We start from the raw sequence: 26,693 nt of genomic DNA, 5'->3' as shown, positions 1-26,693 counted from the left end.
CATTCCCTGTCCCGTTCTGCTTTGTCTGTCGCGGCTTCAGTTTCCCGATGACAGAAATTTCAGTACTGCTTTGGATGAATTTTTGATAGATGGAAAACAATGAAAAGATATCAGCCGGAACGGTCCATCGCATTCGCAGTGTTAATTACGGTCAATCAATAGATAATGATTAATTCAAAATGGGTCATTCAAAAGTATGGCATCGCAATGTCGTCAAGCTTTCAGCACGACGAGGCATTTTATTTTAGATTGACTTTACAGAGACGAATCTAGAGGCACCCAAATCGATGGAATTATCGGATGACTATCAGATCAGCTTAAATTTTAGCCAGGGAGATGCAGTCCCTGATGTCAGTGTTGCAATTAAAAAAGTGCAGTTCTTAAATCGAATCTAACGTAGCATCTTAAAAGGATCCAAGGTTTTAGGTAGAGCATGAAGTAAACGGATTATTCAAGTGTGATCCATCATTTGATTCTGGTAATTGGTACAACGTCATAAAAAGCACAACCAAATTTACATAGTTTTACGTACATGTATACGGGCAATTCCACGGTTGTTACATTACAGCACTGCTCTTTGGGCTCCTTTATCAACATGTGTGGGTATCAGTTCTCCATTATGGTACCATCAATACATCTTACCAGGACTATAACACAGCCATAAGTAAAATCATTTAGACATGTTTTGTTAGTTGTAATAGGACACGTACATGTACATGTGATCTTAGTAAGTTACGTTAGTTAGGGTACCATTTGTCTTCTTAAGTTTGTGTCTCACAAAAAAGTGGAGGCTTAATTTTTCTTATTGGTTTCGAACATCTGGTTTCCAAAATTCAAACCATATGGTGAAATTATAATTCCACCTTGGAAAAACCCTCTTGTGGAATAAAAAATTAACCTTTACTCTGCCTTAAAAACAAAAAATCACAATAGCTCTTGCGCAATTCCACGGTTACTCACGTTACATCTTTGATGTACTTTTGAGTTTCCTTGGGCTGTAATTACCTTACTGAAAAGGTTTGATAACTGTTATCCCCGTAGTATATAGAGTAGACCTAGACCTACCTAAGCACCAAAGATGATATCCAGAAAAATGTGTTATGTTTGATAAACAAGACGCACAAAATCAGTTACTCACGTTACAAATATGAAACGTGAGTAACCGATTTCTGGATGTCATCTTTGGTGCTTAGGTAGGTCTAGGTCTACTCTATCTACCATGGGATAACAGTTATTAAACCTTTTCAGTAAGGTAATTACAGCCCAAGGAAACTCAAAAGTACATCAAAAATGTAACGTGAGTAACCGTGGAATTGCCCATTTGCATTTTACATGTTAAAACAAGGTGCCAAAATAACTGCTGAAAATCCATAATTTTAGCCAAAATAAACAGGGGTTTTGGAGCAACTGCATTCCATCTCACTGGGACACCACTGGAATGAAAGGCCTTGTTGTGTCCTTTTAATAATGTGATACCACAACTGAGGTTGTGATGCATGTAGTTAAGGCATGTGTGAAGATTTCTTAAATTTACCACGTTCAGCTGCACTACTTTTTCTGTTGAATTGATCATATCCTGATATTTGTTGTGTCTGGCACTGCTCACCATCCTTCAAGTGTTAAAAATGCCATGGCCCACATCACAGCAGTCAAACAGACAACGTCGCCAGGCCAACAGCAAATCGTGCACAGCCTTCCGTAATTCCCTGTTGCGCAGGTAGTAAATGATTACATTAAGCCAGCCGTTGGACACCATGAGAGTGTCGGTCGCACTGATTCCCCAAACTTCCAACCTGACGCTTTGCGCCGAAATTATCGGCAGCGTGATGGCGAAAGGCAGCCAGGTCAGCATTAAAGTTCCCGTTATGATGGCAACAGTTAGAGTTGATCGGATTTGCCGCTGTTCCCTTGGTAAGGCTTGGTTCTCACGGGCTCCAGCGATCGAGATCTGTCGCAAGTGACGACGCGCGATTAGAAAAATATGGACGTACATGAGGAGTATAATGGTTAGTGAAAGAATAAGGCCCACTAGGGAAGCGTACATCCGCCAGTCAGTTTGATAGCTGGCCCAGACGCACAACTGCGGGTCATCTTTGAGGATTGTTTGGGGAGTGAAAATCCCTAAGGTTAAGACACCCACTACGATAGTTGCCACCCAGGTGGCGGAAATCGTAAGTTTAGCTCTGAGAACTGTTATAAGGGATGGGTACCGTAGAGGCCGGCTGATGGCGATGTAACGATCCGCCGTCAAAAGCAGAAGAGAGAAAACTTGCAGCATCTGTAGTGTTGTCTCTGTCACGCCTTTGAACGCGCAGACAAAATCACCGAGCAGCCACTGCCCCGCGATCAGCTCCTGGAGTCTGAGAAGGAACGACAGGCCCGTGAAAAAATCGGCCATGGTGAGAGAGGCCATGAAGATCTTGGTGGTAGCTTGAATGCTGGCGACGCGACGCAGGACGAAAAGCATCAGTGGATTCAGGAACAAGTTCAGCGCGATTGTCACGGACATGAAGACGATGACAAACGTGGAGAATGCTTTAGGGACATCTTCCTTATCAACTTGAGACGTCATAGATTCATTCTCATCATTGTGTTCATGGCTTACTATGCGTTCCATCTTTCATTTAGATTCGAAGCCCGATGTTTTTCAAAAAAATCCACATTTTTTTCTGACACTCAAGTCTTTCCAATTGTTTCCAATTCCAGGAGAGTTTATTGATCTACGTTACTGCAGTGTGTTGTCAACGACAACTGTTAAAAGTTGGTGTTGCTGGCGCAACAAAAATTGGCAGAAAGGCCAGGAGTTGGTGCATATGTTGCTCTTGTCATTCCTTGTCCCGCTCTGCTGTACCAGTCACGACTTCCATTTCCAAGGAAAGAAATTTTAATACTGTGTGGGATGGATTTTGAGCGATATGAAGAAAAAAAATGTGAGAAGGGTTCGGCCAGAACAGTCCACTGAATTTGTAGGTTCAATCACAATCAATCAATAATGATAAATTCAAAATGGGTCATTCATGAATTTTTGAAAGTGGCTTGTTGACTTTGCAAAGACGAATATGTTCCTCATTCGGTTGAAGTACAGAACGTCAGTATCAAATTGGCTTAAATATTAGCCATGGACATTACAGGCCCTGACGCTAGCTTTGCAAATAGCAAGTGCAGAGTTCTTAAATCAAATTAGAAGTGACATTTTGAAAGTCTCCGGGCTTAAAAAGTAGAGCATGAAGTAAACGGATTATTCAAATGTGATCCATCATGTGTTTCAGATAGTTCTGGAACTCACAAGTGCTATTTTTTTCCTAAGTCTCGGTCTAGATTTTGAGAAATGGTTGAAAAAGTCGCAATTGTGGCACCTTTCCAGAAGCTAAAATAACAATATTTGAGAAAAATATGTTTGAAACCGTGCAATTTATTTGGCTGTGTAACATGCAAATGAGCAAACACATAGTTCATTTTTTGAAACCACTTTGTCTCACACTAATGATAATGTTAAGCGCTTTAATGAATAACTAAATGAATGACTAAAACTCAAAGATGAAGAAATCACGAAAGTTAAAACAAACATTTAGTGCAGTTTACATGTTACATGTGTGGTCACAAACGTGTTCAAGTTCAACATTCAAATTCAAATTTTCGAACAATTTAGTTGTGATACACTATAGTCTTTATTCACGAGTCGGCCATATTAAATTGAAAGTGAGGTAACTCTTCATTTTTGGAGCTTGCGAGTAGAAGTGAAAGCAATGAAATAAAAGTTCATTACACATTAATACCAGTCTGATCTGATGAATAATTTAAAATTTATGATTGAACATACCTGGGCCCAATTTCACGGCGCTGCTAAGCACACAAATTTGCTTAGCACAAAAATAGTCTGGCTTATAAAAGCAGGTTACCAGCCAAAACTCCATGTGATTTTCATGCTAAGCAAACAACAGCTGAATGCTAATCACGAGCAATATACATCACGTGGAGTTTTGGCTGGTAACCTGCTTTTATAAGCCAGACTTTTTTTGTGCTAAGCAAATTTGTGTGCTTAGCAGCGCCATGAAATTGGGCCCCGATGTTTCAAGCCACATTTAAAAAAAAAAAACCCATAAAAGTGAAGCTTGGAACGCAGATCATAAAATAGTCTGGCACCATCCCACTCAACAATTCACAGTTTATGAAATAGATTCAGGGAACACAATCAAACATGGCTTCCTCCTGAATAAGATCTACAGTTCTGGTCTGACAGTATGAAAACAAATTTGGATAAAACGTCTCCTGTTTTAAAGGGCTCATGAAGTGAATATTTCTTGGGAACATATTTTGCGCAACTTTCTAATCCTCTTAAGTGTATGAAAACTAACTGATATTCCTTTTGGGTTAATTGTGTTGAAAAGTGCACTTCTTTCAACATTTAAAACTTTCCAAGCTTTTCGGACAACTGAGGGCGCTGTTGTCGTGATGTCATTTCAGGGAGACACTGTTCATGTTAGGTGTTTTTCTGTTGAAAAAACAGAGTGCACTGAAGCGCCTAATCTGTAAATCGTTTTCTCTCCAAACTTTGTATTTTTATTCGAAGCAACAAAACTGTGCAAAATCTTAAGTACAGGCATGCAACTTTTCCTCGGATCAGCTGATTTCCTCGTTTTTCACTTCACACTCATGCCATTAAAAATTGAAAAAGACTGTACAAAGTCTTGTAAAGATTGGAGTTTCCCAGGTTTTTTGTTTCTTCCAAGTTGCATACCTGTAAGTAGGATGCATAGCGCAGCTAACCTTTTTTTCCATTGGTTATCTAGTAGCATTTGTTATCGGCTGTGATGACGCAGCATTGCATGCACGTTGCTTTCATCTCACACATCGAGTATTCCGGACGGTCGTTGTAGTCGCCCCAAAGCCCGACGGCTTCCAGAATCACAAAATCGGCTTCGATCGGCCAATCGTTGGGCTGCCCAGGGAACCAGTTGCGGTAGCCGGCTCCCGCCACGCCATCCTCCGCACAAACCCATGAACCTTCTGCGTCGCTGTCGGTGCAGTCAATCCATAAACCAAACGTTATTTTGGAAGTTGCCATCGCGCGAACCATAAACGCGTTCTCTTCTGCCGAGCTGGGAACGGCCATTCGAGCGCCGAGGCCACCACAGAATGAACGGGCATCTCTCCACGTCATTTTCGTCTCGGTCACCATGTAGCAAGACCGGTTCCATTCCGCCCATCCTTTTGGGCAGACGTTCATCGCCCCAACCTGCCCAAGTGTCAGTGACAGCAGAGCTGTTGCAACGAACACTTTCGCTTTTACAAAGCTCATGATCCGTGATACAGATTTGATGATACCAAAATCTTTTGTCGAGTAGCCGTGAATTTAGTGCTTTTGTACAACTGTGCAGTGTCTTATTTATAACTGGATTATGCTTGCTTTTCCGATTACATAGCAAAGTTGCAGCACTCTTGCAGAAATTATTTTGATGAAATGCTGAAGACGGTTACACGGAGTCCAGTTTTATGTCATTGCTGCGGTGCTAATATTGCTCAGGGGACCAGTTAAGAGCAGTGTCTCATAAAGGGCTGTAATTGGCAAATTTTACTGGTTTGGAAAAAAATTGATTTTTTTTTTTAATTTCCCCCATCCCCTCCCCTTTACTTGCTGTTTGGTCGTAAGCGCTGCTATGAAATTCTGCCTGGTGAAAACTTTGCTTCACTCATGCAGAATTAATTAATGTGTTTGTTGTTGTTTTCTGTGCTGTGGCAGGTTCCAGTTCTTAATTAGCCTTTTTCAATGGGTGCAGTAAACCTCACTTAAAATGGCTGCTGTCAATCAAAGGCAAAATTGATTAAGTTCTATCGAGAATATTTTGTTAATCCACATCTCGTGGTGAAAATGACGACCATGGTTTCCATGGAAATCGTTTTGTACAAATTAGGTACACGTTCAGAGTAGATTTGGCAACTTTATTGCATCTGGTTACCATGCTAAAAGTGCAGGGTACTTTTTGGTAACAGTTCATGGAGAATAATAGTCACAGTTAATTAAGTGCACGTATCCATCAGTATTGTTGCTCAAGGTGCTGCATCGTTATTACCCTGCTCACTGGGCCATGAAACATTCCAAATACCATCTCAGCTCCCTGGGGAGTATACAGCTCAATGCTGCCATTTTGGCGCAAGGCAGCTAAAACCAACCACAACCAACCATCTCTGCCCTCACAAGTACCCATTTACTCCTGGGTGGGGAGAAGCAATGAGTGACAAAGTGCCTTGCCCAAGGGCACACGCACCATAACCCCAGGCTGGACTCCAACCCACAATCTGCAGAATTACCCACAGACCATGAATTCAATGCTCCAGACCACGAGGCCATGGCACTGACTCCACATATAATGTCTCGAGAAATTACCTAATTTGAGTTCCTTGAAATTTTTCTGTTAATGTCTGGATGTACAGAAAGATGTTTCAACACTAAAGCAAAACAAAAATAATGTTGAAAACCATTTTCGGGAGGGGGGTTGGAACAATTTTGTATCATTATTTCTTCCTTTTTTTCAAATACTTAAAAGTTTTAATCATTTTTACGAAATCATATCCTTGGTTTTTTCCTATTTTTGAACCTGTTGTAGCGATTAGCAATTCTGATAACCCAATGTCCATATGTTTCAAAAATATTCTCAAATTTTTGGCATAACTAATTCTAAAATGAGCTAATTTTTTATTCATAATGTAATACTATGACATGGATCTCTGGTCTTTCGAAAGTGGCACATGTCCGATAGCACATCATGGATTGTTCTTCGTAAATCTCGATTCCGCAAATAGTAGATGATGACGTTTAACCAACTGTTGGACATCAGTAGAACATTCGGCAAAATGATGGCAAAGAAAATGTTGTCGTACTCCAAAAAGTTCTTTGAGGCTAATATTGGTAGCAGTATTGCAGAGGGAACCCAAGTGATTATTAGGGTACTAGTTATGATAATGATGGTTGTGGTCGACCTGAGGTTGATGCGGTGAAGTGTCCGACGTCCATCTTGGTCGCTTGATATCTCGACCGCGATTTGCCGGCTGTGACGGCGCGCAATCAGCAAAACATGCGCATAGATGACGAATATTGTCACCAAGGGGATTGCAATTACGAGAATTGCGACGTAGGCTCGCCAGTCGCTGTACGTCCTCCGGACGCAGAAGCGCGGGGTATCCTGCAAGACAATCTTGTGGTCGTATATCCCAAAGAGCAGAATGCAGCTAATGAAAGCTGTAGTCCAAGTAACGCAGACTGCAAGTTTGGCTCTGAAAATGGTCATCATTCGCGGGTAGCGCAGCGGGAACAATATGGCGATGTAGCGGTCCAGAGTCAAAAGTAGTAAGGAGAAAATCCCCAGCGCGTGAAACGTGTTGACCATCACGCCTGAAACCCTGCAGAGGAAATCTCCGAGCAGCCACTCCGCAGCGTAGAGTTCCGGGAGTTTGAAGACCCAAAAGATGCCGTTGCAAAAATCCGACAGCGTGAGCGACGCCATGAAGATTTTTGTTGTAGTCTGAATGCTGGCGACGCGTCGAAGCGTCAAAAGCATCAACGGATTCAGAAGAAAGCTTGCCACAACTGCAAGCGTCGCAAAGGTGATAACGAATACTTGGAATGGAGTCTGCGAGATTCCATAATCTGAGCTATTCCCAGTCGATACGGTTGCAGTATTTAGAATTTCCAGAAAGGGTGTAGTTTCCATAGTTTCTGGTGTAGTTTCCGCATGCACCAACACCACATAAAGAATAACAGATATTCCTCCAGTTGCTGTGCTCAGTGTCCTAACGTCTCAAGCTTTTATCGTCATGTCTGAAAAAAAATTGGCTCTCCTCGCTCCTGAGAAATGTCAAGACTTGAACTTCGACCGATTCATTGATGGAACACCAAATCACAAACCCACGACATTATCAAGAAATGGACTTGTTCGCTTTTTAGAACACAATTTGTCGTAATTTTGCACGAATACTGGTGTGCCACTGCAGTACGTGCTTCTTGTACTGCACCATCAACCAATCATGAAACGTCCACGCACAAGAACTGCCCACTCATGCAAAGACTGACGCCTTCAAAACATTCACAATTGATTGATAACTTCCTCCGCCACTCAAAAGTGAGCAGCACAATTCGATAAGTGCTCTCTCAAACCAGCACCATTCAACCGCGAAACCTGACCGTCCAAAAGACACACCGACAATACTGGCACAACTTTGACCTAAATTTTCCTGAAAACATCTGCCGTGCATGTGCAACTGCACGTCGGCAAATTGTATCAGTTTAAATGAACCCTCTTTTATCCTCGAAAAACGTTTGCGGTCAGGCGTGTCCTTTCAGCTTTTAGCAACGCGCTTCGATTATTTCCTCGACAGAGGGACGCAATTTCCTGGGTCCATCCTGTACCTTGTTTCCCCTTGACGATAGGTCAGATAGTTAATTACGTGTCGTACAAAACATCTCTGCAATTACAGTTTATGCATCAATGGTTCAAGACAAGTTGTAAATTAACTCAATGCAAACAAGTGGTTTTGTTAAACAAAAGTTCAAATTTGGAGTCAAAATTGTAATAAATGTAACAAACGATCGTAATGGTTAGTGTTTGGGATTTACAATAAAAATGGTCAGGGGTTTGAATCCAGCTGCTTCCAGCTGCTGGCCACATATGTTGTGTCCTTGAGCAAGCTACTTTATCTCAACCTGCTTGCCTCTACATTATCAGAAATATATATCGGCATTATCCGTTTCTATGGTCCCCGTTTGTGGAACACCATTAAAAACGAAATCAGAACAATGACGTCCGTGGGCTGTTTTAAATCCTCGTACAAAAAGGAGCTCCTATCACAATATGTAACATAGCTCTCTTTCCTCAGCCACTCTCCATAGCCACATCTCTTCTTTACATACAATTCATCGTCTCTTATATCTTATCCTCATCGCACCTATTCAATTTGTCTCGGTTTTTAGTGTCTCGTTTCGTGTTTTGTTAATTTTGTTTTGTCTTGTCTTTAGTTTCCCTTTGACTGTTTTCGTGTTTGTTCCTATTGCCTGTGTAAACTGTCCTGTATTGTCCGCTTATGTGTAAGGCTGTTCTCTACAAGCTTCGGTTTATATGAACAGCCCCATACTCTTCATCCTAATTTAACATATCTAGTCGTTATACTACATTGTTATGTCATTATTTATTTACTATATCTAATTACCTTTTTTTATTTAAAAAATTAGTTTGACTAATTTGTGGAAAGTATGGAAATAAGTGTTTCCTTTGAATTGAATTGAATTAGCTGGGGAGTAACCTGCGATGGACTAGCATCCCATCTAGGGGTAATAAAAATATTCTCAGTCATTTCATGCCATGGAAAACGAAGATAAACGCCAGCCTGATGAACCTTTATTGGGTCCAACAGACGATAAATATTTGCGCTTCCAGAGTATACGGCACCGCCACTTTAAAATTGCACAGTCTTTCGTTTTACCCAGAATTGTTTTCACAGTGTGATCACCTACATTCATTTATTGCAGTACTACTTCCTCATCCAGACAGCACTTAAAGCTTGCTAATAAATCATCGCTTATCATGCTTTCAAGATATATTTTCTTTACAAACTTTTTGCAACTCTGGGTTGCATGGTAGATTTAGGGGGAATATACAACATTTGCTTTTGCTGTAATATTCAGAAAAAGATGGATTTGGGGGGTTAGTAGTTTATAGCAAATATTGTTACCCAGACTTGCTTGAAGTTTGGTGTTCGTAGATGCTGGAAAAAACAAGGAAGCAATCATGTTCTTTGTAGTCTGGTTACCCAACCCCACTTAAGATGAAATGGAGCAATTTATAATTTTCGGGAAATTGTAAGGTCAGGGAATTGTACCCGTTCATAGGTGTGTAATCGATGGCAAACAAAATGCAGAGTAACTAAATATAGTAAATAGGGGGCAGTATTTGAGAAAAGTTTTTTTTTAAGTGCTGGTTGCTGACCAGCGTTGGCAATTGATACAAAAATACAATTTCCTTGAAAATATCAACACACCAGGTGCCATGATTTTACAGGATGCTTAGACTGTCATTCACTAACAGTCCACTAAGGTGTTTCATAATAATTTGGTAGTTTTGTTTTTGATGTTTGCAAATGTTGTATATTCCCTTTAATTTAAAAACAAATAATGTCCTATTTTATGGCTAATAGGTAATAATTGCAAATTCTAGTCATTTACAATTTCTGCTGATCGTTCGAGAAACATTTTGGGATTCACTATCTCTCTTTCAGTTGAAAGTAGAAAATAAAGAAACCACAAACATTATCCACATGTTGGATATTTGCTTCATTAACCCCAGCTCCCTACTTAGTTTTACTAAGTAGAAGACCAAATCTGTCAAAATCCATCACCCACTCTGCTTCACATTATTGCTTCTGGGCTAAATCCGTTGAAATCCACCATTGGTGCTGGTGGATTTTGATAGACTTGGTACACATGGCTTATCTGCTAAAATCCCCCAAAAGGGGGAGGAGTTAGTTAACAAGATTTTTGCTTTCATTTCAAAAATGATTATTTTATTATCTTGGAACAATTTTTTTCTTTTTCTTTTTTTCTATCTCTTCTCTCTTTTAGTTGCCAGAAGAATATAAAAGGACTCATCAACTTTCTTCTGCATTTACCTCATTTAAAGGGAAGATACAACATTTGCAAACATCACAAAACGAAATGATCAAATTGTCAAGAAATACATGTACCTTACTGGATTGTTAGGGAATGACAGTCTAAAGCATCCTGTAAAATTGTGGCTCCTGGTGTGCTGACATTTTCAAGGAAAATGGTATTTTTCCAACGCTGGTCGGCCGACCGGCGTTGGAGATTACTGGCTTTTTCAAGAACTGCTCCTAATTTTTCATAATTAGTTATTCCACGTTTTCTTTGCAACTGATTACACACCTCTGAAGAGGTACAAGCCTGCTTATAGACTGATTCTCTGACCTTTCAATTCCCAAAAGTCTATAAATTGCTCTGTTTCATTTTAAGTGGGGTCAGGAAACCAGACTACAAGAACATGATTGGTTTTCTTGGTTTTTCCAGCATCTACAAGCCCAACGTAAAACAAGGCTTTTCAGCACTATTTGCTATAACACACTAATTCTCCAAATCCATTTATTTCTGAAAATTGCAGCAAAAGCAAATGTTGTACATTCCCTTTAACAGTTGTTTTCTTTTGTTTGAAATTATTATAATTCAATCCTTCCCTTGGAACTAAAGTTGACACGATGATGTCGAAATAGTCTTTACACTTTGGACCGAGCGAAGTTAGAAAGCCATCGTAATTGGGCAATTTGTCAAGATCTGCCTCAGCGAAAAACCTGCCGACGATCCAATTGATCAAGTGAAATGATCTCTATCGGGGAACAGGGTCTGAAGTGGTTTTGGGATTGAATGGTGAAAAGAAGGTTAACGTAGGAGTGCTCGGAGATAAAGTCAAAATGCTTTACTTATTAGTTCCTGTATCGCCCCAAAGCGCCCTGCCTGTAACTCCCCATACTGCCCCCAAACTGCTCAGTACTGTATAATGCCCAAAAATATTTGAGTTGTCCTCCAATGAAAAATATCAGGAGGGTCTGTCGGTCGGATGGGTTTTTTTGGGGGGGGGGGGGGGAGGGGAGGGGGTTCAATATATAGTACACATGTAGGCCTTCCCTTTTTTCTAATTGACGAATAAATGGAAAAAATGCCCACTTGTCGATTACAATATCCCCTTGACTGGAGTAATTGCAGAATTGTACAGGAAACCACTTGAAATATTGAAGAAACATGTAGAAATTAGACAATATACAGACAGTCAGTTTACAATTGCATTCCCTGAGCTCTTCAACAAATTCTGTTTAGTTTTGTATCAATAAATTTTCAGCTTGTATGTTTTATTGCAATCATAAAACCTCCTTTTTTTCCTTTTTGGGACATCTGCAAGCCTTTGAAAAGAAGCTTTTTGTTTTTGGCACAAACAGATCCACTTTGTGAGCAGACTGGTTCCCGGTCCATACATTATTGATACTGATTGTGGGGCGGGAACCAGCCTATCCTACGAGAACAAAATTATTGTCTGGCCGCCACTAAGTCACAATTGTCAAATAATAATTCAATAAAAACATGGGCCGATTTTTTTTTGGTCAATGTCTCCTTCAAAAGTGAATAACTTTGGTATCACTTCAAAAATAGCAATTTAGAAAAGGAATCTCTTTTTTGGGATGAAACTCGAATAGTACAGGTAACGCAACGTTAGGAGTTTCAAGAAAATTACAAATGAAATTTGAGAGAAAACCTATGGAATTGTGAAGAGAATGAAAAAATAGCGATTAACTCATGACTTGACTTGTGAGTACTATTTGTTGTCAAGTAAGTGGTTTTTTTTAAATAATTTTTCCAGGGTTATGGATGAAGTTGCCAAAGCAGACGAAGAACGGCTAAAAGATGAGGCCAGCAGTGACAAAGATCAGAGGGAGGAAGAGTCGTCATTGTAAGAGCCATTTTTTCTCAGTATTTTTGAGTTTATGATTAAACTGAACTACCTGTATTACATACCATTGGCATTGCCTTAGATGCTGAAAATGCAATATTTTTCTTATTATTAATTGCAGTTCCAAAATTCTACATATTTTTAAAGAATTTCCAACTACTTGAAGTATGCAATTCAAGATGTGAAGTTCTTAAGTGGAATTTACCTCACAAGAACCTGAAATGTTCATGATGTGGAGAAGTAATTTTTAAGGGAAACTTTCAACAAATTGTGACGTTTAATGTTTTATAGGTTTTTTCATTAGCAATGACAGAGACTATGAACTTTTTGTTTTGGCACTTTCAAAACGTAAACAGAATCGTTTGCTTTTTGCGCATTTTGTTCGTTTCCAATAATAACACCACTCAAACTACCAAGAAGAATGTTCAAAACCCAACCTGTTGAAGTTTCAGCATGGGCCAAGTTCGCGCAAGGACTATAGTTGACCAATGGTTAACTAACGTTTGCCCGAACTCTGTCTAGTCGACGATGGTTGACTACGCTAGTCGACTATTTGGAACCAGCCTACTGGGGTTGGTTGCTTCGCTGGTAACCAATAGCCGTGCGCATTCATAACGCTAGCAGAGAGCCAGGATCCAGAAGTTTTGCGACGACATTTTGACCAGCGTTTGACTAGAGACGTTCGCATGTTGCTATCAGTGCGCAGGCGTAAGGTACGTCACAAATCAACCACTAGTCGACTAATGGTCCTTGCCCGAACTTGGCCTCAGTGGGTATTACACTTTCGAGAAAATAGTGAAAAAAAACATGCACAACCTTTTGATCACGAAACACGATTTCGTCAATAGCACTCTTTATTTCCAAAACTCAGTCAATTGACTGATCGTTGGAAATCACCTACATTTCTTCATTTCTTTTGAAATCACCTGCATTTCTTCATAACTTTGGAAATCACCTACATTTTTTGATGTGTTCCAATAAAATGACAGCAAGCCAGACAGAGTAATTTCACGGGGTGTTTAGTACCAGTACGATCTTTAATCCAATTAAGCGTTTTGGTTATAATTTGGTAGGTTACTTTTGGGATAAATTCAAAATTATCCTATATGCCTTTAAGGAAAGATTTCCATATACGAAGTTCACTAATTTTCCTCTGTATTGACTAACAAGCCCCCAGATAGCAATTTCATGTCATCAAAGTCAATTTGAGCAGTGAGAAAATACAAGCATTTTCTTCGAAAACACTTAGAATTTTTCAGTCCAATCTCATAGGGTTTGTACACAGGGTGTTGAGTGAACTTCGTATATGGAAATCTTTCCACCTTTAACGTTAAAAAAAGACTCTGATACCATAAATTAACATCGTTTTGGTTTCCTTTTTTTCTGATACTTACAGACCACCACCAGAATCGTTAAAGGAAATCCTAGACTCCGCTTCAGCCTACATGGAAGTCATCTTTGCTGATGTCCAAGTTGGCGAGTGCCTGACCCTGGATCCCACCAGCGCTGGCTACCACCAGAGCCTGTCCAGCGTGCTGACTTACCTGCTGGTATGGAGACTATACCTCAGGATATTCAAAGCTGCATCGGCTGAGGTGAGATTTGAGAATTGCTTACACCACAATTCAGCATGAACATCCTCCACCATCCTTAGCAGTTCCTTAATTGCTTGGAGTATCGTGTCTAGCTCATGGACACAGGAATTGTTATACCCTATTTTAAAGAATTAAGGAAAGGGATGGTGGACCCTTCCCACTTGTCAATCAAACAGTGCACATAAAAAGAAGGAAAATCTGCTTTAAGGCAAAGTGATGTCCATCTTTGGTTTTCTTGACATGAAACGACTGAGAGTATTTCTGATACCCCTGGATGGGATGCCAGTCCATCGCAGGTTACTCTGAGCTGATGCCGGCTCCCCTTTATACTCCTAGGTGGTGAGAGGGCAAGTTGGGGTAGAGTGGCTTGCCCAAGGACACAACATATGACAAGCAGCTGGATTCGAACCCTGACCCTCTGATCACGAGGACTGTCTAACTGTCTAAAGGATTGTTGATTAAGTGGCTTGCCCAAGGACACAACATATGGCCAGCAGCAGGATTCAAACCCCTGACCCTCTGATCATGAGTCACAAACCCTAACCACTAGGCCACACCCCTCCCATACATTAACCAATCATATTGAGACTTTTGGTCAGGTGACTACAATAGCTCAGTGGGGCTTATGGCGGAGCTTTCTGATCTTGACCTTGCATTGTATAACCTTTGACCCCATCCACAGGTCAGGGCCGAGTACGCCAATTACCTTCGCCAGATAGACGGTGTGTCTAGCCTAATGATGAATATTTTCAGGCTGATGCCCGACCCGCCGATGTTAAGTAGTACCAAGGGATCGACTTCACGGAACATGTTCAGCATAGCTCCAACAATGAAAGCTAAAGGTACTCGATTGTCAGTCATCGCAAGTCGATCATAACTTAGGCCCCCCCCCCCCCCCCCCCAAAAATAGTCGGTCTCTGGTCAGCGCGCGCGTCGATTTTAATCATGCGCATCAATCTTTTTTTTCTCCAAAATGTTCTCCGGTAGCTCCAACAGCGCCCTCTATTGCCGCACCTCCTCAATTTTTTTTTAACAAAGAGCACCTAGGAATGGGAAATTGCACCAAGGCAAATAAATGAGGGCACCAAGGCAAATTATGGAGGACACCAATGTACATGAGGACATTAAAAAAAAGCAAAATAGTACCCCACCTTGTCTGTACAATCCAAGCTTGAAAAAAAAAAAAAGCAAAAAAAAATAAGCAAAGCCGCATCGCCGCATCTATTCCGGAACTTTGGTCTGATCAGAGACCGAGAATGTTTTTTTTGGCCTTATCACAAGTCATCACAAGTCAATCTCATGTCATCACTGTTCAATCACATGTCTATTACAAGATAGTCCTTAGTAAAATCATAGATCGATCTTGATAACAGAACTCAACCCATCAAACCCCAACGGCATGTATTGTTGGAATCTGTCAGGATGGGTACAGTACCCCTAAACTGACAGTCTTTTACATTGAAACAAAGTCAGAAATATGTGTGTACAGTTTCCCATATGGAGTTGGAATTTGCCAGGATGGGTATGGTTTGAAGTAAATCATGCTAGGGAGTTTAATAAGTCAATCAAAAGTCCATCTAGTCTCACAAGTCAGTCACGAGTCAATCACAACTCATCGTAAGTCAATCACAAGTCATTCATGTCAGTCACAAGTTGGTCACAAGCCTCCACAGTCAGTCACAATTCAGGAGCAAGTCAATCACGAGTTATTCACCAGTGGCACAGCTCAATCACAAGTCAAACACAACTCAATCACATCACATCACCGTTCATTCACAAGTTAGTCTCAACTCTATCACAAGCCGGTCCAAGGCTTCACAAATCAATCGTAAGTCAGTCATAAGCCAATGACAAGTTATCAGAGGCCAATCCGAGCCAACCACCTGTCATGTCATCTGTCATAAAAAATCAGTCATAAGACAATCACAAGATCACAAGTCTTCACGAGTCAGTCACAAGTCAGTCATATGCAACTTGAAGTAAAATCCTAAGAATTCAATAGCGTCTCATCTCAAGTCAATCACAAGTCAATCCATGTCAATCACAAGTCTTTACAAGTCATGCACAAGTCTTCACAGTTTTCATAAGTCAATCACAAGTCAATCAAAGTCTTTACAAGTAAGTTAATCATAAGTCAATCACAAGTGGGTCACAAGTCGGTCACAAGTGGTCACAAGCCATCATAAGACCATCACAAGCCAATCTCAAGTCAGTCACAAGTCAATCACAAGTCAATCACAGTCTTTACAAGTAAGTTAATCATAAAGTCAATCACAAGTGGTCACAAGCCATCATTTTACCATCACAAGCCAATCTCAAGTCGGTCACAAGTCAATCACAAGTCAATCGCAAGTCAATCACAAGTCAATCACAAGCCAATCTCAAGTCAGTCACAAGTCAATCACAAGTCAATCACAGTCTTTACAAGTAAGTTAATCATAAAGTCAATCACAAGTGGTCACAAGCCATCATAAGACCATCACAAGCCAATCTCAAGTCGGTCACAAGTCAATCACAAGTCAATCACAAGTCAGTCACAAGTCAATCACAAGTCAGTCACAAGTCAGTCACAAGTCCGTCACAAGTCAATCACAAGTCAATCACAAGTCAATCACAGTTCAGTCACAAGTTAACCATAAGTAAATCCTTTATCTGCGTCTTGTGTAGGTATTTCTCCCACTCAAGAAGAGATACAGCACCAGGCCTGCACTCTGTACTACAGCATCTTGGAGGATCTACCAGCCATGGTCCGGCAATGGTGGACCAGCCAAGATAAGAAAGTGGCTCCCATCGTTGACAAGTAAGTAACAGTGTCATAGTCGAGGATGTGATGTGCATGTGATGTGATTGGGTGTGTATGTGTACATGTTCATCTTTTCAAACCGTGGATGACAAATACCAGAGAACGAAAGAGAACAATATCGTCCACGATTCCCAGCATACGTCCGCGATTGAGGTCGTGCACAAAACCTCCGGTAGTCTTCCTAAAAAGTTAGAGTACAAACAAAAGAGGGACAATAGGACGTCCACGATCGACGGTGAACACATGTTTGCATATGTGTGCGTGTGATGTGCATGCCATGTGCATGTGATGTGGAAGTGAAGTGCACGTAATGTGATGTCCGTCTGACTATATTTGAAATAACAACAAAACCATGAGGTCAAATTTGAAAATGTTTGGTTGTGCAGATACTCCGAAGCCTTTTTATTCAACCCCTATGAGTTTCATATAATTTCAGTAGCACATCACTACACATAATATTAATTGATCACAACAACATTTTTGGACACTGTGACCAAGTTCCTTGCCTTTTTCAATTTCAGTGCAGTGTTAAGTAAGCTGTGTAAAATCCTGCATGTTGTGAAAAGGGCTGCGGTTGGGATTGAATCATTTGCTGGGCTATCAGTCATCATGGCAAGACCTCAGTTGAATGCTCAAGGGCAAATGATTCCAATCCCAAACCCCATCAGCCTTTTTCTTCACAACACGCACTGAAATTCATTCAGGCAAGGAACTTGGTCACAGTGTCCGAAAAATGTTGTTGTGCTCAATTTTGATTGTGCAGTGATGTGTGACTGAAATTAAATGAAACTCATAGGGGTTGAGGCCAAGGTTTAGGACACAGCACAAGCTACACAAGCGAAAAAATTCGAAATTGACCCATGGTTTTGTAGCTATTTTAGAAACAGTCGGACGAACACTTTTTGGGACATACTGTAGAATCCGTAGTGCTGTGGGAGCTATTGTTTCAAGGGTGAGATCCGAAACGAAATAATATTCGTTACGCATTACAAGTTTCTCTTTTATCCGATAAATACCGCAAGCAGGAAAACACAAGTCCAGAGAAACAAATACGGGACTTTCCACATTTGCGTCTTCTAAAAACAGGTCCCGTGCTTAGCATTGCAAGTGAAAATAGTCTTATACAAACATGCGGGGGAGTGTACTTACTTGAGTAAGTAGGAAACCTTAAGCAAAATACATGGCATGGCAAAAAATACTTTTAAAATGCTAAATAAAGAAAACATCTGTTGTTTTCAGTAAGTCACTGTTTATATTATTATATCGGTATGCAAATTAGTCGGGTGGTTTTGTTAAATTTATCCAAGGAGTACACAGATACACTTGAGATTTGGCTCAGATTTAGAAACCTAATAGGTTTTTAAGTTTGTTGATTTTTTTTCTATAATTGCAAATAGAAAATGCCTCGATCAGGGTTTCTTTCTTAAATGTACAGCTCTGCTCTGCACTGCGGAACTCATATGTTTCGGCATTGAACAAATGTGGACAAAGTCCTTGTAAATCTCCATCTCTATAGCTTCAGTCAGGAAAATATTCTGTCGGATACATAAACGCTAACTTGAGTTTGTCTAACAGTCACTATGTGGACTTGTGAACAAAAGATGACCACATAATGCAGGTTGTGTTGACGTAATGTGGACTAAGCCGTGTCCACATAACATTTCGCCCTCTCTGGAAAACAGGTTTAGAGGCAGTTTTGGGGTTAGGTTTATCTGTGGCAAAATGAAGAGAAACACTAAAGGGAATCATAGAAAAAAATTAGGGTTGAAAGAGTTTTCACGGTTGAACTATGTTATTTTTTGTACCGAGTTTTCTTAACTACTTGAAATCAAAGGAATGTCTTCATAGCGTATGTAAAACAAACATGGGTACGCACTGCACGTGGAAATAAGCTAGCTCCAAAAGTTGTATTAAAGATTACTGACATGTCCCTTGCAATCAGCTAAGGTTGCGCTGTTCACAGCAGCCAAGGAGAGTGAGTTCCAGTACTTAACAGTTGACACGAAGATGTTTTTTTTATACAGAAGTTCCTTTAAACACTATTGAAATATCTCTGATAACTCTCTTTTTTTCTCTCTGTGATGTTCTATGTCTATTTAAAATATACAGACAAAAATTATAAATATAATGAAAAGGCACCATTCCGTATATCATATCTATAAGAGCAAATTAATGAAGAAATTGCATATAAAGCAAAATTTTCATTTACAGACAATGTATATTCCCTTTTAGGTAGTATTTAAATTTTGTTCAATCTAATGTTGATTGTATACATGTACAAGGAACTTGACAATGCAGAGATGCTCAACAATGGAATACCCGATCATTTCAAAAGTTGATGTAATACACGATAATACAATAATTTTAATGCAAAACATTACATACATTTGTACAGAGGGCGTTATAAGCAAAATGATCACAAGCAAAATGATCACAAGCAAAATTCTTGCTTGATTTGTTCAAAATTCCTGTGTGATTGTTCAACTAGACAGCGTTGTAATCCTAGCGGGTATATGTGTAATACAAAGCTTGATGAAATATTTTCTGGGTTACATGCACACTATCAAGATAACGCCTCACTTACTCTACGACTACGATAACAAGGATGACGGTGATGGACACCTTATCTTGATGAACTTGGGTTGCGGGTACACTGTATGTTCATGCGGGGAAATGCTTGTGCTGTACCGCCGTGTACAGATCCTCCCCGACCTGAAATCGCACAAGAGCGACATCGGATTCGCTATCGTCATCAGAGAGCTCCTTAGACGATTCTACGCTGCGAGATTTCACCTTACTCGGCACAGTGTACAGATCTTCTCCAACCTGTACACGTGTGAGGGAGAAGTTTTCTTGCTCATGCCTCCTCTGTCTGTTACTTCTCAAACCACTAGCACCTGGAGATGAAGGGTCAGACCTTGCAGCCACCTGGCCTGGACGCCTTGCGGGTATCGCGTAGAGAACCGTGTCGACACGTGTGTTGATAGGGTGCTGGACGGACGCAAGGGCAGCATTCCATCCACTTACATCCCCGGTTCCTCGTTGGAATGTGTGACTGCTGTATATATGGGAATCTGTACGTACCGGGACGGGGACAAAGCGTCTCAGAATCGGGGTGGCCTGGTCGTTCTGATGCGGTCTGGGTTGAGGCTTACGACGATAGAAGCAGACACAAAGAAAGGAAGCTACGAGGAGCAGCAAGGCAAGGGTAGCACCAACAATCACCCAGAGTGGCACGGGCTGCTGTGTATCAGGACCAACGGTAATCTGCAATGGGTGTAAGGTTGGAGTTGCATCAGTGCTGGCTGGAGGTTGCGTCGACTTGCTCATGCTGGTGGTTAAATTCTGCCGTGAAGTGAACTTGTTCACGGTGAAGCTGGTCTGTGTGGACTTGGTCCTTGATTCTAGCAATAGCTGGTGCCAAGGACTCCGTTGCTCACATTCTTGGGAATAAGAAACCTCGCATCTTATTTGACTTTGGTTGTCTGAAGCCAGGAGCGGAGAGATGATCAGTCGATTGGCTGAAGTTGTGAATCTGTCCGTGTCGTTGATTGAACTAGTCTGGTTGCCTGCTCCCTTAATGAACCATCTGAACGTAGATGAGTCTGGAAGGGGGTCAACATCACAGCCAAACTCTCCTTCATCACCCACAACCAGTTCTTGGCTTTGGGTAACTCTGGTAGATATGTTCAGGGGTGTTTGACAGATGGGTTGATGATCAGTCACATTGAGTATTGCGATGTTGGAAGGTTGAAACTTTGTACCATCAAATATAGAAATGATGAACTGCCCACTGTCAGCTGATGTAATATTGTTAATAACCAACATGTAGACTGTTCCATCTTTTGTGCTATTCAGATACACTGAATATTTCTCAAAATCAGATGGAATGATGACGTCCGAGCAGCGGGCCAGTAATGTATAGTTATCGCTGCCAATTGACTTCCTCTTCCAGTAAATGGTATATTTTGAACAGTCAACACTAATGTTAATGTGACAAGTGAATCTTGCCGTCCCACCCTCCCGTACACTCTGGTACTGCGGTTTCAGTTCCAAATCCGATCCTGATGACACTTGCAACAAAATGCACACACACAACGCAAGACCAAGTACAGCCATGTTGCCAACAACCCGTCCCAATGAGAAGTGATACCCACTGCAGGTTTTAGATTTCTCTTCTATGCAAGCTTTTCAAGATAAGGAAGTAATCATTTCAGATTTAAATCAAAGGTAGCCTTCCTACATGACCACATTCTTAGATTGATTACAGTAAATGCTACATTGAAAATAAAAGTGAATCGTTGAGCAAACACATGGAGAGATGACATTGAGGAAAGATCACTTTTGGTTCTTAATATGTAAACACCATTGCATTAGTTTTCTTTATTATTATATTATGAGCTATCACGCGAGCGCAAGTGGAACGTGGAATAATGTAGTGCGTCTGTGTCCCACATACCACGAGGCCAAAGGACGAATGGTAAGCTGTGTGGGACGCAAGACGCACCAGAGCGCGAGTGCGATAACACATTTATCCTCAAGCAAACGTGACGCATAGTAAAGATGAAACACGCACACGGTACACAACTTTTCAGCGGTTATTTTAGTACAAGTGTGTGCACAAGGAATGGCACACGCATCTTGGAGTAGCGCAATACGCAGAAGGTGATACAGACTGTGATTAGGTAGAATATCACACTGTTGTTGCTGTGGATCGACCAATCAGAATTTTTCATGGATACATTTCAAAGGCTCCCCCCCCCCCAAAGCGCTGGTGTCGAAGAGAACTAGAATCCATAGTCCTGTGGGAGCCGCTTTTTCAAGAGCTAAGTCCGAAACGCATAAATCTTTTTTTTACATTATGAGTTTCTCTTTTATCCGATAAATACTGCAAGCAGGAAACACAAGTCCAGATGGTTCAAATAGTCTGATACAAACATGTGGGTGAGTGTACGTACATTTGAGCAAGTAGGAAACCAAACTGTAAGCATAATAAATGGCACAAAGACGAACAATATCTTTTGTATGCATTTTTATTAGCAAATTCCTCAAAAGAGAACACAGAGACATTTGGCTCAAATAATAGGTTTTAAGTTTGTTGATATTTTTTTCTGTAATTGCAAATAGAAAATGCCTCATTCAAGGTTTTTTCTTTAACCCTAACTCCCTAGCATGATTTACGAGGAACCATACCCATACTGGCAAAAAATCCAATCCCATATGGGAAACTGAACACACATATTTCTGACTTTAACTCTGGAGGTGTGCCAACCGATCGTAAAAGACTGTCAGTTTAGGGGTACTGTACCCATCCTGACAGATTCCAACAAAACATGCCGTTGGGGTTTGATGGGTTGAGTTCTGTTAGGGTTAATAAACAGCTCTGCTCAGCATCGCGGAAGTCAGATGTTTGGGTATTAAAACAAATGCGCACATAGTCCTTGTAAAATCTCGAAAATAAATTGACATGCGAGGCGATTTTTTTTTTTTTGTATACAGAAGTTCCTTTAAACACTATTGAAATATTCTGATTACTCTTTTTTTTTCTCTTTGATGTTTTTAGTCTATTTAAAATATACAGACAAACATTACGAATATACTGAAAAGGCACCATTCCGTATATCACATCTGTAAGACCAAATTTAAGAAATTACATTTAAAGCAAACTTGTTATTTAAATTGTTCCCTTAGCTAAGATTTAGATTTTTCAATCTATTTTTGATTATACACATTTACAAAGAACTTGACATTGCAGAGATCCAAATCGAATTCCCAGATTATTTCTAAACTTGATGTTATATATGTTTTACGATAATTTTTACGTGAAGCATTACATACATTTGTACAGAGGGCGTTACATTGAGCAAAATGACTTACAAGCCAAATTCTTGCTTGATTTGTTCAAAATTCCTGTTTGATTATTAAATATAACAGCTTTGTAATCCTATGAAAGGATTGGTAGTGCAATGTTTTATGAAATGTTTTCTGGATTATATTACCGAAATCATCTTTCTTACTCTACGACTACGATAACGAGGATGATGGAGAAGGGGGAACGATATCTCGATGAGGTCGGGTTGGAGGTCCATGTGTACCGTAAGTTTATACCCGGAAATGTTTGTCTGGTACCATGTACAGATCCTCCCCGACCTGAAATCGCACAAGAGCAACATCGGATTCGCTATCGTCATCGGAGAGCTCATTAGAAGATTGAACTGATTGAACTTCACCAACCTGTGCAGGTGTGAGAGAAATTTCGTCTTGCCCGTCCCTCCTCTGTCTGTTTCCTCTCAAACCACTTGTACCTGGAGATGAAGCATCAGACATTGCAGCCATCTGGTCTGGGCGCGTTGCAGGCTTAGTGAAGAGAACCCCGACGTCATGGGCATGGATGGAGCGATGGATGGATGAAGGGGCGGCAATCCGTCCACTTGCCTCCCCAGATGATTGGGCATCTGCACTTGCCAAGATGGGGGCAGAGCATCTTAGAGTCGGGGTGGCTTGGTCAGCCTGACGCGGTCTGGGTTTAGGCTGACGACGATAGAAGCAGACACCAAGAAAGATAGCTACTACAAGCAGCAAGGCGAGGGTAGCACCAATAATCACCCAGAGTGGCACGGCCTGCTGTGTATCGGGACTAGTGGTAATCTGTAACGGGTTCGGGGTTGGAGTTGCGTCAGTGCTGGCTGGAAGCTGCGTCGACTTGCTCGTGCTGGGGGTATCCAGACCAGTGGTCCACTGAAATGGGTGTGGGGTTTGAGTTGCGTCGGTGCTGGCTGGAGACTGCGTCGACTTGCTCGTGCTGGTGGTCAAATTCTGGTTGGAAGTGAAATTGTTAACGGTGAAGCTGGTCGGTATGGACGTGGTCCTTGCATCCAGCAATAGCTGGTGCCAAGGACTCCGTTTCTCACATTCGTGGGAGTAAGAAACCTCGCATCTTATTTGACGTTGGTTGTCTGAAGCCTGGAGCGGAGAGATGATCAGTCGATTGGCTGAAGTTGTGATTCTGTCTGTGTCGTTGATGGAAATAGTCTGGTTGCCTTCTCCCTTTATGAACCATCTGAACCTAGATGAGTCTGGAAGGGGGTCAACATCACAGCCAAACTCTCCTTCATCACCCACCACCAGTTCTAGGCTTCGGGTGACTCTGGTAGATATGTTCAGGGGTGTTTGACAGATGGGTTGATGACCGGTCACATTGAGTATAGCGATGTTACACCGTAGAAAAATTTCAGCGTTTAATATGTAGATTTTATACTGCCCACTGTCAGTTGACATAACTTTGTTTATAACCAGTGTGAAGACTGTTCCATCTTCTGCGCTATTCAGATAAACTGAATATCTCTCAAAATCAGATAGAATGACGCGGTCTGACTCTGAGCAACGTGCCAGTACTGTATACTCATCGCTGCCAATTGGCTTCTGCTCCCAGCGAATGTTATATTTTGAACAGTCAACCCTAAAGTTTGTGCGACAAGTGAATCTTGCCGTCCCACCCTCACCCACACTCTGGTACTGAGGATTCAGGCTAACATACCCCAACTCCCATGCCGATGACACTTGCAGGAAAACGCACACACACAATGCAACAGCAACTACAGCCATTGTGGACATGAACTCATCCGAATGAAAAATGATTTACTTCAGGTAAACTGTTCCAGATAAGGAAGTAATCGTTGAAGAAAACAGTCAGAGTTCGCTTTCCTGAATGACTAATTTCAGTGAATGATTTAATGCTACACTGAAAATGAAAGTAGTTTGCTGAGCAAAGAAATGACATATATATGTAAAAACCATTGCATTTGTTTGTGTACACTTCAAACTGTCTGTTTTTCTAGATTAGTGTAAGTGCATGTCTTTTTGTTTCTACGGTTCACATACTTTTTGCTTCTGAATTATGGGTGGTCGGTCAGCAAAACTAAAAATCTGAAGAAAAAAGTGCAGTTGCACCTGTATAGATGGCTAAACTGATTGATGCCTAGTGCGTATTGTCTCTTGTTTTGTTTATTGCAATGAGATTATCATGAGTGGATATCACTTTAAAAAAAAGACCATCTCTACAATATGAAGTTGACATTATATATGCACCATGCAGTTTACTGAAGTTTTGGCTGTAGTGACAGCCATGAAAAACCAGTAAATGTAAACCATAGACTCCTGATATGATGAAAGGTAATATTCTTGCATCTTCTGGGATTTTGCTTTGAGTAAAATTAGAGATTATTTTCCATACCTTTGCCATTAGCACAGCGTCTTATTGCCTGAAAAGTTTTTTTATGAATCTATTTAGTTTGTTGGGTTCCTGACAGGGTTGGAGGTAAAACAAATAATAAAAGATTTATTCGTTGGTTGTGAGCACAAAGTAGAGTCGGTTAGAATTGAAAACCAAGAGAATAAAAAAATGAATGTCCAATTAATGCACATCATTCTTGGTCTTTAAGACAGTTATATGTTATTGATACTTAGACTCAAATAACAAAAACACTTGGAATTACTTGCAGGTTTGAATTTTTGCCACAGTCACTTGAAACTTTTAATTCATTCCATTTATTCCATATTCATAACTGTGCTGGATACCGATGATTGGGCAAACCGGTCACATCAATTTGTACATGGGAAACACTCCCATGATGAAATCTGATCTTGCTGTCTCAATGACTGTGACAAAAGTGAGCACTGCCCACTGTTACATTCAAACTCGGGCCACCACTTCACTAAGCCACACAAGAGAAAACAATTTTTTTCATTGGTTCAAAGTTGGTCTTTTCATTTGCATATCTAAATCTCTCACTGGCATACCAAATATGGTAATGGAGTGCAGCTGTGCAAGGCTGGAGAACTGAGTGAGGTGATCCAGTTAATTAGGTGAAAGACTTGGCAACATGCCAAATTGCTGGCCTGTGTTCTGGTATGTACATGTATATGAAACTAGGGCAAAGAGCAAAATGAATTCATACATACAAACATGAACTCGCTGAGTATAAAGCATTTGATCATACACTGTTGATAAAATGAAGTACGTAACGTGGACAGAAATTTGTGACAAATTTCTGTCCATGTTACGTACGTAATCTGAATATAATACCGTGTGACGTCTTAAATACACAGTAGATTGTCTTGGTTTTTACAGGTAACAATTATGTAGGGATAAGAATGAAAAGGAAAACAAATTGGATAAATACATTTGTGGTAATTTTATCTTTCTCTCAATATTACCCAACTTACTGTCCATGTTGCAAATGTAACATTTTGAGCATACACATCTTGTAAAATTTGCCTGAAAATTCTTAAAGTCTTGGTGAGCACAATCCTCAACAAGCGGAAAAGAGGACAACAACTTGATATTATTATCCTGCTTTACTTCCCAATGCCCTGTCAGACTTTTGTACCCCTTGAGCGTGGAAAGACCCATGTGTGGGCATCTGCACTTCCTAAGCGTCTTAGAGTCAGGGCGACTTGGTCAGCCTGTCGCGGTCTGGGTTTATGCTGACGACGATAGAAGCAGACACCAAGAAAGGTAGCTACAAGGAGCAGCAAGGCGAGGGGAGCACCAATAAGCACCCAGATTAGCACGGGCTGCTGTGTATCGGGACCAGAGGTGATCTGCAGTGGGTGCAGTGCTGGAGACTGCGTCGACTTGCTCGTGCTGGTGGTCAAATTCTGGTTTGAAGTGAAATTGTTCAGCTGGTGCCAAGGACTCCGTTGCTCACATTCTTGGGAATAAGAAACCTCGCATCTTATTTGACTTTGGTTGTCTGAAGCCAGGAGCGGAGAGATGATCAGTCGATTGGCTGA

General features: G+C 40.8%; 2 protein-coding genes across 2 annotated transcripts in view; one reads left to right on the top strand and one right to left on the bottom strand.

Moving 5' to 3' along the window:
* LOC119730348 (E3 ubiquitin-protein ligase listerin-like) overlaps window positions 1-17,184 on the top strand; it is a 56,688-nt gene extending 39,504 nt beyond the window's left edge. Inside the window, exons 24-27 of the mRNA XM_038203200.1 lie at window positions 12,411-12,500; window positions 13,897-14,095; window positions 14,778-14,937; window positions 16,763-17,184. Coding sequence (XP_038059128.1) covers window positions 12,411-12,500; window positions 13,897-14,095; window positions 14,778-14,937; window positions 16,763-16,899 — 586 coding nt within the window. The 3' untranslated portion in view covers window positions 16,900-17,184. The remainder of the gene's footprint in view (window positions 1-12,410; window positions 12,501-13,896; window positions 14,096-14,777; window positions 14,938-16,762) is intronic.
* On the bottom strand, window positions 6,382-8,628 carry LOC119730350 (galanin receptor 2b-like). The gene has a single exon (XM_038203203.1). It carries the CDS (start codon window positions 7,707-7,709, stop codon window positions 6,699-6,701), a length of 1,011 nt encoding a protein of 336 aa, XP_038059131.1. The 5' UTR covers window positions 7,710-8,628; the 3' UTR covers window positions 6,382-6,698.
* Window positions 17,185-26,693: the final 9,509 nt, after the last annotated feature.

The sequence above is a fragment of the Patiria miniata genome, unplaced genomic scaffold (assembly GCF_015706575.1).
Source record: "Patiria miniata isolate m_02_andy unplaced genomic scaffold, ASM1570657v1 HiC_scaffold_22, whole genome shotgun sequence".
Taxonomy (NCBI): domain Eukaryota; kingdom Metazoa; phylum Echinodermata; class Asteroidea; order Valvatida; family Asterinidae; genus Patiria; species Patiria miniata.
This window is presented reverse-complemented; position numbering and strand designations above follow the sequence as displayed.

What these genes read in the sequence shown, in the direction of transcription:
- LOC119730350 (XM_038203203.1), bottom strand. Translation starts at nt 7,709, where the DNA reads ATGGAAACTACACCCTTTCTGGAAATTCTAAATACTGCAACCGTATCG.